The following is an 11,888-nucleotide window of genomic DNA, read 5'->3' on the forward strand; positions in this document are numbered from 1 at the left end:
CCAATATTAGTTCACTTATTTTAGATTTCATTTTCGTTTAAAAAAACAGCTTAAACTAAAATATTATTTTACAATTTTTATATTATGTATCTATAGTTTGACCTAGTAAATTTTAGTTATCAAATCTGTCATTCAACAATGGTATAGTACGAAGTCAGTTGACTATACCAGTCCCAAGTTCATATGTAGACTATGTTGTGTCAACTCCTCTTTAATAGCATCTAATGAACAAATAAACACCAGTCTTAACTTAAAATTACAATACATAAAACTAAAAAGGGATTGCTAAATGGATAATTCGGTATGTAATGTAGGTCATACATCAGTTTACTTTTATTATTAATAGCTCAGGTGTCAATTTTAGCATAGTAAAATTATTTTTTGGATGCTGGAACTTCAGACCGTTATAACAGACTATAACAGACTGGAGCAGGACTAGACTACTACTGAAGGGAAGAGTTTATGTGGCCTAACGGTACGTATTCCGCCATTGTTAAACATATCCGAGATGCCAAGCCAGCATGTGAACACAGTTTACAAAAACAAACAAACAAACAAAAAACCAGCTCTGGTGAAAGTGCGGGTTTCGGTTAGTTAAATTGTCAATTTTTATATGTGTGATATACTGTAAATTAATTATATATTTATGTACACACAGGCAAAGGCAGGGACATCTAAATTTAACAGGAAGTGTTATCGGGGACCTTTAAAAAAGTCTGTTTACCGGAGAGCTGCTTTATTAGCTAACCAAGCTAGTTAGTGGCTCTGTTTAGCTCATTGGTGGGCCACAATGAATATGCTTCGTTTCCCATAATAACATTTTCCTTCTTCGTCATCCTTGTTGTATTTATTTTTTAATCTAAAACATTTGTCGCTGGCTGTATTTCAAATCCACATGATTCTGTGTGTCAACATCAGTCGAGTTCAAGTGACCTGAGATGGCAGACGAAGCTCTCTTTCAGTTCCTGCATAACGAGGTTATCCAATATGTCAACACCACAGAGAGCGGAGAAACAGTAAGACTAACTGATCAATAAAACTGATGATCGCTTTACGTCTTACGAGACTGTTTATCTAGCTAGCTATAACAGCTCATGAAAGCTCTTCGGTCTTACCTAGCTAGTTGATATTAAAATGTCATGTTTGTTACATAGCTAGCTACATACGTATACAGACAGTGTTTACTGAGACGGTTCTGTGCTCAGGAAAATGGGCGCTGTGTTTCCAAGCTGGAGAACATGGGATTCCGTGTGGGACAAGGACTAATTGAAAGGTAGGTATCCTTAACCTCTGCATATTTATTTGTTGAGACGTGCCAAAAATAATTACCTGATTTGATCAAGACCAGAAGAGTCGTCATATAACAATTATATAACAGCATCATATTTAACACTTGCCAGTTCTTAAAGAAGTTTTTATGCTGACGATAAATGCATCCCAGATGTTTTAGCTTCTCTTCAGCATCTCATATAGGTTTCCACACTGCATACTTTTCGCATGTTGTAAACCCGAGGTGCCTAACTCCAGCTGAGTTTACTTCCAATGTACTTCGCTCTTTTATTCAAATGCTACTGACTACCTTGACTGGGAACTTGGGCTTCCCTATTGTAAACAAAGCACTGTTCAGTTGTGTCATCTCTATGACAACTGTTCTGTCTGATGGCTCAGACCTAAAGACGATGTTAATTTTATGGGAATTCCAGCGGGTAAGTTCCTTAATGGGCAAGTATAGTCTAATCTTTGTCCAGTCTGAGGTGCATTTTAGAAGTTACTCACATAAAAACTGCATTTATTTTTGTTCATATAAAAATTAGAGGAATTGATTGGAGTGGTTGATGATTACTTTTTTGTGTAGGTTCACCAAAGACACAGCACGCTTTAAGGATGAGCTGGATGTCATGAAATTCATTTGCAAAGATTTTTGGACCTGTGTTTTTAAGAAACAGATTGATAACCTGAGAACCAACCATCAGGTATGTTCACTTTGGTTGCCTTAATCATGTGAAATAATGGTCACATTAAGGGACTTAATATCTCAGTGACTGCAGCTAAAAGGATCATCAAAATTGTACAAAATACTTGCCTAATTCTTTTGATTTGTGCCAAAACATCATGTGTTACAAATAACCATTTTTTAAAAATTATCTACATAAAGCTTTGCAATGGCACCCTAGTAAATACAACACAACAGTTGTGCCTTGTGGCGATGTGTTTGTATACGTGACCATAGAACAGGGACATGCTGATCAGCCCTTAAAATGAATAGCACTTATCTTCCAGTATGCTAGCGCAATGACTCACTTGCCTGGCTAGCTTGAAAGAATGTGAGCACAGACCTCGCACTCTCCCAGAGAGTGAAGTAACATGATGTGGGGGGAGAATTATGGGAATTATAGACACAGGATTCAATATAAGGAACAGTGCTTCACAGTATATTTGAATTAATAGTGCTAAAAAAAGATTTAGCCATGCCCCCACCCCTCCTCCCAGATAAGTATGTAACAACCATGTCTAAATGCTGTGCAGGGGATTTACGTCCTGCAAGATAACAAGTTTCGTCTGCTGACTCAACTGTCTGCTGGTAAACAGTATCTGGAGAATGCCCCAAAGGTACATATGTATGTATACCTTAGATTAGAACTGGAATCTGCTCATAGTTATGGAGTAGCGGAGCCAAGATTTACCAGTGTAATATTCTTGAATTTTGTTAGGTGCGATACAACTGAATTTTAGTAACTGTTCTTTAATTTGTCATAAACTGCTGGTTCATGTTGTTTGCTTTCTTGTCTGTAGTATTTGGCATTCACATGTGGGCTAGTGAGAGGAGCGCTGTCTAACCTTGGAGTGAAGAGTATTGTCACAGCTGAAGTGTCTGTCATGCCTGCTTGTAAGAGCAACTCTTTTGTTCTGTTTATCTACAATGGGGGTTTACAACCCATAGAGAGATAATGACATAAATTTTAGATTAACACATTCACATAAAAATATTTAAACAGCACTGCAACTGTTTCACCGCTAGTCTTAAGAAATACATTAATTTCCCGCTAGGGGGTGCTAGAATGTCTTCTTCTAGAACAGCAGCATCTCATTATCGTCTCCGTGACTACGCAGGTTACTCATCTACATCCTGTTCATATTCAAACTTAAAAATGAACTGGTAACTAGAAAAAATTAACATTAATCATATCAGTAAAGATAAATAGTTTTTAAAAATTTTGTAAGCAAAATTTTATTCATTTATGCGCATTTTTGTATAAAGTGAACAACATTAATTATTTCTATGAGCTTGTCATCTCAATGGCTCAGAGCATGTGGGGCAGTTCTGACTACTCAAACAGAAAGGGGCACTGGTTCAAAAAGGTTGAAAAACCCTGATCTACACACACACACACACACACACACACACACACACACATACACACATACACACACACTTACTCACTCATTACAACAGGGTTGTTCAGTCTTTTCCAAGGGGCTGGTGTGGCTATGTATTCTCATTCCAGCCAAACAGGAACAACACCTTGGTTGGAATGAAAACATGTCATATTGGAAGATGAGATTCTACACATTCACCATAGTCTACTGTGGTCATTAAAACCACCCTCCATAACAGATACCTTTTTTAGAGCTTAGTTTCAGCTCTTATCAGATATGTGTCATAAACTTAATCAGATCATCAGAATAAAACCGAATATGAATATCTATAGTAACTGGATGAGGTGTTTTACACCTGAGTTGGAACTGAATTCCCTCAGAGGTGGGTTGGTAAACACTAGATTATGAAATTAATTGTGCTATTAGGCTACTAGAAATCTGCACTGATCAGGTGTTGTGTTCATTCATATAGTTTGTTCCATCCACAGGTAAATTCCAGGTCATGATTCAGAAGATGTAGCACCCTCTAAAAAGAGCAAGTTCCTCATAATATACGTCACCTTTTGCTGCTTTTTGAATGTTGTTGTATTTTTTATTTCTGTTTTATTATTATGTTTCCAGTGAAGAGGCTTGAAAATTCCTTGCATGCAAAGTGTAGCATGTCAGGAGTTAGTCTTATTATATTGTCATTTTAATTTGTACTGTAGTTTTGGTTTATTATAGCTTTTACACTTTAATTGTATCTCAAAAATATAATTTCTAAATCATGAATAGAAATAAACTTTATAAATCATATTTGCACTGAAAATTAAATATTTATCGAGTTGTCATATTATCCCATGACTTTATTTGAAGATGTAGGGTTGTTAGTGTCAAATATTGAATAACAGTTGATGAATTCATAACGAATAAAGAATATAAGTGTTCAGGCTGGCTTAAGTCTCAAAAGTAGATCCAGTATGTGGGGTTTGTTTGCATTCCAGCTTTCGTTTTATGTGCCTTCTTTCACTGTTCATTGAGAAAGTGGAAGCTTATTTCCATTATTTTTTGGTAGCTACACATGCTTACATGATAATTTGGCGTGGGGGGGGTTAAACTTATTTTATAGTTCTCTACTTGATTTAGGGTCATAAACAATCAGGGCCCAGTTTGCTAAAAGCACTGTAGTGTTAAGATTATCCTTACAAAATGAGAGTTTTTAATGCAAAGTTCACAGTATCATTTAATGATGATCTCTGTGCTACAATGTTTTTGTGAAATCTGGCCAAGATTAGTTAATTTTGTTGAAAAAATTTAAACATGTTACAGCTTTTGGGCATACATTGACAGTTGTATTGGCTTGCGTTAATAACTTTACTCATCTCAGCTATGACAATAATAACAGTCCAGTACAAATGATAAAAGGCTTCGAATACAAAAGCAAGATACAATTAGATGGATTTCTTATGTTCTATTATTTATTCACCAACAACACTAGGACGAAACAAAAACCCACAAAAAGGGTCAAGTCTTCTCTGACTCTGTCTGTAAAGTATAAGGAAAATGATTTCTATACGTACACACGTTTCTCAAAATCAATGTTTTGCAGGAATAGCTCATTTTAGTTTCTTTAAAGTTTCCTCTGAGGCTGTCATGATTACGATATCGCCAATGATTTGACGTTTGCACACATAATGCGGATTCTGGACAGAGATGTATTCGCCGACAGCTAAGTTAGGCTGTTTTCTTGCATATGCTGTTATCGAAACAATCTTCAGACAGTTGAATTATTTCATGAAACAATCTGCAAACAGTTGAGTTATTTAATAAAACACTAATGGCATTCTGTTACCCTCAAGTTTAAATGCCCGGAACTACGTTTGTGTAGGGTCACGTGGTAAGGCGACCCTGTGGCCAATGGGTAACCGAGTACTTTTTTATTGCCGTTGCGATTGGCTGCTTTTAAAAGCGAGATCAACGGCGCGGACATTCAAACGTTTCGGGCAGTTTGTGAGTGTCGGGCCTGTTTGTTGAGGGATATTATTGTCCTCGTTTGTGGTTATAGTAAGAGTCACCACTTTGAAAGGTTAGCTTTTTTTAATTCATAGTTTGTTATAGCGTTTTGTGACGGTTTGAGTTATCCTATGTTCTCAATTTTTTTTCTGGTTACCGTCACTCTCAGTGTCTTAGTATACGTTAGCTAGCAATGCTGTTTTCGATTAGCCACCTAGCCGGATTAGCACTTTATCAACTAACTATATAAGACTAACTGGTCTTTTGAAGTATAAGGTTAACATATGAACTATATATAATATTAGCTAGGTTGATCTCAATCACTAGTTATCTTGGCTACCCTACATAGCTAAAGGAGCTAATCTTGTTGGCTGAACTTTCAGGCGCTTCAGCCGTTGAGGATGGACGTGCAGCAGCCAGCGGAGTCGTCTGATCCCTACGCGTACGACGCCCCATCTTACGTTATGAATTTTGATTTAGATCCCGAGGATAATGCCGATCACTGGTTTGGTAAGCACGTTGATCAGCTGAATAGGATTTGTGCCGTTATGTTTGTGCGTGTTTTTCCATAATGATGTACCGTTTTCTTTTAAAACCAGCTAGCTAGCAGCTAGTTATCGCTACCTGCTGTTTGTCATCTTCGCAGAAATGTCTAAAATGATTTTAACTATTTCAGATCCCAATTTGCTAGCTGGCTAGCTGTCCATCTCGGTAGCAAATTCCATAATTTTAACAGCATTACATTATTGAAGAGGTTTTGTAACATTCAGAATGAGTGAGAACACAGTGCATTGTTTGTTGAGTAACCATTTTGACTACTTTTATCAAACGTTTGACCCTATATCGCCACGTCAACGATAACTTTAGGGTATCTTCTTTTAGATCTGATGGCTGAACCTAAAAGTGGTGAAGCAGAGCATCTCACAGCTCCATTGAGGGTGTCAAAGCCGTTTGATGGTGCACACAATGAAAACTTGCCAAAAGCAGTGGTCTCACCTATGGTCAAAGCAGAGACCGTGATCACAGGTGGATAGATGGTGTTTGGTTTCATAGCACTCTAATTAAGGAGAAATCGGGGTTTAATTTCATGTTTACAGCCTTTCAAAGATTTTATCCAAAGTGACTTGCACACCATGATTGTTCCTCTAACTGTTTTTGCCAAATTTGTGGTTTTCCCTCTGATGTCCCAGATAATACTGCCACAGAACCCCCATCTAACATAGTGACATCGTGGGGAACCAGCAAGCCAGCGACAGGTCCTGGTCGGGGTCATAAAAGGAACGTTCCTGCCCAGCCACGCAGGTACAGTAGAAAATACTGCACTTCAAAAGACTCCTCCAAATAATATACATTCTTTCTGTGAGCAGCTCTGCATCATAGCAAATATGAAGTGCTTTGCTGGTTATCTCCAATTTTAACAGAAATTGTAATATACAAGTCTGTCCACCTCTGTGGAGATCGCTGATGCAATTAAAATTTATGAACTCTGTTTTTATGCTGTAATGAAATATGGTTTTTACTCTTATCCTACAGGGTTTCAAAGCGTCCAGTGGTCAAAAATGAGCAGCATCAGCCTCCTTCAACTCCGCCTGTGAAGAAGAGGAGGTAAGGTCCTGTCTGGGGTCCAGATATTTAGGGACTTTGAGTGTTCAGTCAGTGGCTCATGTCCTTGCTTGCAGGGTTGTTCCAACTCCAAAAAGGACAGTTTTGCAGCAGCCACGAAGGTAAAATTGTCTAAAAACGGTGCACTGTGGTGGTGGTTTTACATGACTGGACATCAGTGGTGACATTATAGACAGAAGTGGCACCTTCAAAGAGGTCATAATCAACTCCAGGTATATAATTGAATACATCTACCCCCCCCCCCACCCCGCAGGAGCTCCAAAGGCCCAAGGTCTGCTCGCCGCAACAGTGTTTCCAACAGAAGAAGCACCAGGAAAAACAAACCATCTGTAGCCTCAGCTACTGCATCTGCCTCCACTGCCAGTGTTAACCAGTGAGTTATGGCATTAGACTTGCTTGTTTTGCCCGAGTAGGCCTTTGTCCAGTAGAAATGCTCCTTGGCATGTCTGTACTCAAGTTGTGTCGTGACCTGCAGGCACATGAGCACAGAGCAGCAGGAAATGGAGCGAATTGAGGCTTTGCAGAAGGAGGTTGCTGAGCAGCGGAGGAGGAATGAAGCCAGCTACCGAGCTGCTCTGGCAGGCAGTGAGTATGCCATGCACTGCTACCTCACGGTGGACCGCTCTCCCACACTGACCGCTTTAACAGGGGTGTCGGACGCTGCATCTGGAGCTGGTTATGAATGGGCTCTTGTCCGTTGGGGGGATTGGGCTGCTCAGTCCAATTTGGGCACGTGTGGGGGTTTTTTTTGGTTTGTTTGTTTTTTCCCCATTTCAGGATTAGAATCAGTCAGGTAGTGATCATAGTGTTGTTGCTTTAAAGGTCAGCCACCAAAGAAGCAGGTGCTGTCCACCACCATTCCCAAAGAGTTCACCTTCTGCTCGGACAGTAGACTGAAAAACCAGAATGATGTTTCTGATGCTTCTTATAAAGAGATTGATTTTACTTCCCAACTCCGCAAGCACCCTGCCTCACCTGTGAGTTACTTTTGAAAAACTTCTGGCACCTTTTGTTCTGCTTCCTTACAATAAGTTTCTAGTCCTGTTACAAAACTGATTGTTTAAAATCACTAATCAAAATCATGCCTCTAATGTAAGAGATTGTTTCATGTGACTAGAAAAAAGTAGTAATTTAGTAGCATGTGTGACCAAAGCTTCTCATGATGTTTGTTAGCTGAAGGCCCCTAAGGGTACCACAGTCCCCAAGCCCTTCAACCTCTCCACTGGTAGCAAGAGAAGGCTGGAGGACACCGACACCTATGTGTCCGTGGCCCAGCAGATCGAGCAGTTTCAGAAACGCACGCCTGTGCGCTATCACCTGCGTAGTCGTCAGAGCCAGGAGAAAGGTAAGACCAACCTTCGTCTGTTTACAATATTTTTGGTATGCTTGTCATGTCAGCCTTTGAATTCTTATTAATCCGCAAATGACTTAAAATGTGTGTGTTTGGGTTTTCTTTGACCTTGCCCTCAGGTCCGTCACCAGTGAAGTCTGGGAAGCTTAAGGTCACACACCCTCACACTCCTCAACTGCTGACACGTCAGAGGAGCCGACCTGCCATTGTGAAGAGCGCAGCTGAGATTGAAGCTGAAGAACTCGAAAAAATGCAACAGTACGTAGTGCTGGAGTTTTGCATTTGTACACTGACACCCACCCAGCATGAGAGGTTTGGGGTGTGGGGGTTTTGTCATCCTTTTTTTTTTTTTTAAAGTCCCGAAGAAGTATGTTTATGGTATCTTTGGAGATAAAATATCCATAGAAAGTGCCCTCTTTTAATCTACTTTCCTCAGGTTTAAATTCAAAGCTCTGGAGCTTAACCGTAAAATCCTTGAAGGGGCTCTGGCTCCTAAGAAACCAGCTCCCAAAGAAGTTACCCAGCCACAGGGCTTCCAGCTGGAGGTGGAGAAACGTCTACATGATCGACATTCCAGCAAAAATCCAGAAGAACCTGAAAAACACACCTTCCACTCCAGACCCCTGCCCACCCGAATCCTTGAGGAAGTGGTGGTGAGGCACTCTTAACCTCACATGTCTCATGCATCTCTTGTGTGATGAGTATTTTTTGTTCAACTGGCTACTTCTGATTTGGGGAGGCATCTGACTTTTGTCTAACTCCACTCCATCTGCCTCAACTAGGGTGTCCCGGAGAAGAAAGTGCTGAATCCTACTGTTCCTGAATCTCCTGCTTTTGCACTCAAAAATCGTGTTTGTGTAGAACGCAAGACAGAAGAGGTAGGAGTTGGTGTGTGCGTGCGTGAGCTTTCGGTGGTGTCCAGGATCATTGGGGTAGTGATGGTTTTGCACTCTTTAAGCCAGTATGCATGTGTGCAGGTTAAGCCACCAGCTCCACTTAAGGCGCTTCCTGTGCCCCACTACCTGCCTTTCCATCCAAAACCTGCGGTGAAGAGCTCGGTAGAGGTCTGCCCCTTTTCCTTTGAGCAGCGTGAGCAAGAGCGAAAAGCACAGAAGGAGAAAAGGCTCGAGGAAGTGAAGAATGAGGAGGTAAAATGCCTTGTAGGACTGTTTCCTGTAGTTTGGAGGGTTTGTGCAACAATCTGTCATAACCTGATTACGAGTTCCCACCATGTCACCCAGGTCCCCCAGTTCAAAGCTCGTCCATTGCCTGACTTCCATGAGGTGAGCCTTCCAGAGAAGAGAGTGATCGAGCCCACCAAACTTGCTCCTTTCAAGCTGATTATTGACGAGCGCGGATCTGTCAAGAGTGAAAGATGGGAGCGGATGGTAAGCACTTCCACTCGTCTTGGCAGTTCAGTTCATGGTATGCGATTCCTGTGAAGTTGCCTTGGCATTCAAGCTCAAATTTATTTCCATATTTTTACTTTAAATTGGTCCCAAAATTTGCTTAGGCCTTTTAGATTTAATCAAATTGTTTGCAATACTCAGTTTAATGTGTGGTTTGTTTGTTTTTTTTTTTGTTTTTTTTTTTAAGATAAAAGAAGAGCTGAAGCAGCAGGCTGAAGCAGCATGCTTCAAGGCACGACCCAACACAAGCACACACAAAGAGCCCTTTGTGCCCAAGAAAGAGAATCATTCCGTCTTGGGTATGTTGCCACGTGTTCTTGTTTCTTCTCCTCAAGCTCACTGTGTGGTTCAGACTTGCTGCACTGTAAACTGTTCACATCTTTTTTTTTTTTTTCTTTTGCTCGTCCCCTTTTCATGGCCATCACTGCTTTCCTTCCCCCTTCCTTTTACCACTTTTGCCACCTTCTCAAGCCAATGCTGCCCTTTCTGCAGTTCCCGGGGGCTTCCAGCTGGCGACAGAGAGGCGGGCTCAGGAGCGTTTGGAGTTTGAGCGAGCCCTCAAGGAGAAGGAGACCCTGAGGGCTCAGATGGAGGAGCAACAGGCCAGAGAGCAAGAGGAGAGTGAGAAGGAGGATATTGTCAGGCTGCGAAAAGAACAGGTAAACCTGGCTTATGACTGCCATTTCGACACTAACGCAACTATTGTGGACTGAAACTTTCAAACGCTGCAGTTAACTGCATTTGATCAGATATTTTATTTTACAGTTTAAAAAACACTTTTCCTCTTCTGTGGAATGCTAAATACCTTGCTGTTGCAATCAGCCAATTTACAGTGTTTTCTATGTTTGTGTTTTAAGGTCCTCTTAGCTGGCTTTCACTAACTTTTTTTCCCCCTCTTGTGTGCAGGTGCATAAGGCCCAGCCTGTCCGACGCTACAGACCCATAGAGCTGAAGCACAGCGAGGCCACTCTCACAGTTCCCCAATCCCCAAAATTCTCTGACCGCTTCCGCATGTAAACACTCCTGGGCGTGAGCTGTACAGAACTGATTTGATTTGGGGGTTTTTTTCTTTTCTTTCTTTTAAAAACTTGCTGTAAAATGACGCTTTTAAAAATTGCATATGCTTGTAGCTTAACTTTTCTGAAGGTATGTGTTCTGCTGGTGATCTTGTACGTGCATACTTGTTTACACATGTAAACTGTTGTACTGTATAATTTTCATTTCTGCAATTTTCCTCTTCATAACAGTTAACCCATTTTTATAATAAATGTCTTTTTAAATGTTTAGTTGCTCAATTCTTGTATTGATGATTGGGATGAACCTCACATTCGTGTGCATTCTTCTTCCCCCCCCCCCCCCCCCCCCCGGATCATGCATTGCCCATCGTTTTGTCCAAAATGTACAGAAGACTAGATGTTTTTTCATCTCCATGTGTAATCAGACTGTAATTGTGCATGGGAGCAGATGAGTAAATTCCTGTCTGAAGGATTACCCCCCCCTCCCCCTTCTTCCTACCATTATTTAATGTTGTGATTAGAGCTTCCCTTTATGGAAATTGGACATGTGACCCTGCAGTGCAGTGAGAGGGGGGAAAAAACCCAGAGAAAAAAAAAAAAAGTTAAGTTTGTGTGATTCCATATAGAAATGGGGGGGGGGGGGGAATGGCACCTTTTTGAATGAGGAATGCTCATCTGTGCTAGACTAGCTGGATCAGTATTTCAAAAACTGCTAACCTCGGGGTTTCTTGCAATGGTGTCAAGAGCCTGGTTTGTAATTGTCAGGGTTTTTTCTTTTCAGACTGAAGACTAGCAGTTAAATTTGCCAAGGTGGCAACGTATCTGCATCTGGTGGTTACACCATTTCAAAATCAACAGTGAGCTGCCACCTCCATGACCAGGAGCTTTGTGCTCCACAAAAGAAGCCCTTTCTGAGACCAAGACACACATGCCAATGTCTGGACTTTGCTAAGCAACAGTGGAATTACAACTGGAATCATGTGGTCAGGTGAGACACAATTTAGCTTTCTGGCCATGGACACCATTGTCATTTTTTGGTGAAAAATGGGGACAGAGTGCAAAGAACATCACCTGATGTCCACAGTAGAATATGGTGTGGCTCTTCAAAGCCTGTATCTG

At 40.9% G+C, this 11,888-nt stretch overlaps 2 protein-coding genes across 3 annotated transcripts; both read left to right on the plus strand.

Moving 5' to 3' along the window:
• The first annotated feature begins 700 nt into the window (after positions 1-700).
• trappc6b (trafficking protein particle complex subunit 6B) lies at positions 701-4,329 on the plus strand. The gene is made up of 6 exons (XM_027025814.3): positions 701-1,016; positions 1,206-1,273; positions 1,856-1,973; positions 2,527-2,610; positions 2,794-2,887; positions 3,867-4,329. The coding sequence occupies exons 1-6, from the start codon at positions 939-941 to the stop codon at positions 3,896-3,898; spliced, it is 474 nt and encodes a 157-aa protein (XP_026881615.1). The 5' UTR covers positions 701-938; the 3' UTR covers positions 3,899-4,329.
• Positions 4,330-4,468: 139 nt separating this feature from the next.
• On the plus strand, positions 4,469-11,037 carry tpx2 (TPX2 microtubule nucleation factor). Of its 2 annotated transcripts, none has more exons than XM_027025816.3 (17): positions 4,469-5,443; positions 5,754-5,880; positions 6,253-6,396; positions 6,561-6,672; positions 6,904-6,975; positions 7,247-7,366; positions 7,469-7,578; positions 7,816-7,970; positions 8,167-8,338; positions 8,464-8,602; positions 8,781-8,997; positions 9,127-9,222; positions 9,322-9,492; positions 9,586-9,732; positions 9,941-10,052; positions 10,225-10,412; positions 10,660-11,037. In XM_027025816.3, exons 2-17 carry the CDS (start codon positions 5,772-5,774, stop codon positions 10,768-10,770), a joined length of 2,175 nt encoding a protein of 724 aa, XP_026881617.3. In that variant the 5' UTR covers positions 4,469-5,443; positions 5,754-5,771; the 3' UTR covers positions 10,771-11,037. The 2 variants fall into 2 exon arrangements, with proteins under 2 accessions (XP_026881617.3, XP_026881618.3); XM_027025817.3 differs by having other exon boundaries at positions 10,246-10,412.
• The last annotated feature ends 851 nt before the right edge of the window (positions 11,038-11,888 follow it).

The sequence above is a fragment of the Electrophorus electricus genome, chromosome 24, assembly GCF_041902795.1.
Source record: "Electrophorus electricus isolate QZ-2024a chromosome 24, ASM4190279v1, whole genome shotgun sequence".
Taxonomy (NCBI): Eukaryota; Metazoa; Chordata; class Actinopteri; order Gymnotiformes; family Gymnotidae; genus Electrophorus; species Electrophorus electricus.

Coding starts and splice junctions, on each gene's coding strand:
- trappc6b (XM_027025814.3), top strand. CDS start 939: ATGGCAGACGAAGCTCTCTTTCAGTTCCTGCATAACGAGGTTATCCAA. Junction 1,974..2,526: donor ACCTGAGAACCAACCATCAG/GTATGTTCACTT, acceptor AATGCTGTGCAG/GGGATTTACGTCCTGCAAGA. Junction 2,611..2,793: donor ATCTGGAGAATGCCCCAAAG/GTACATATGTAT, acceptor TCTTGTCTGTAG/TATTTGGCATTCACATGTGG.
- tpx2 (XM_027025816.3), top strand. CDS start 5,772: ATGGACGTGCAGCAGCCAGCGGAGTCGTCTGATCCCTACGCGTACGAC. Junction 8,998..9,126: donor GAATCCTTGAGGAAGTGGTG/GTGAGGCACTCT, acceptor TGCCTCAACTAG/GGTGTCCCGGAGAAGAAAGT. Junction 9,493..9,585: donor AGGAAGTGAAGAATGAGGAG/GTAAAATGCCTT, acceptor CATGTCACCCAG/GTCCCCCAGTTCAAAGCTCG.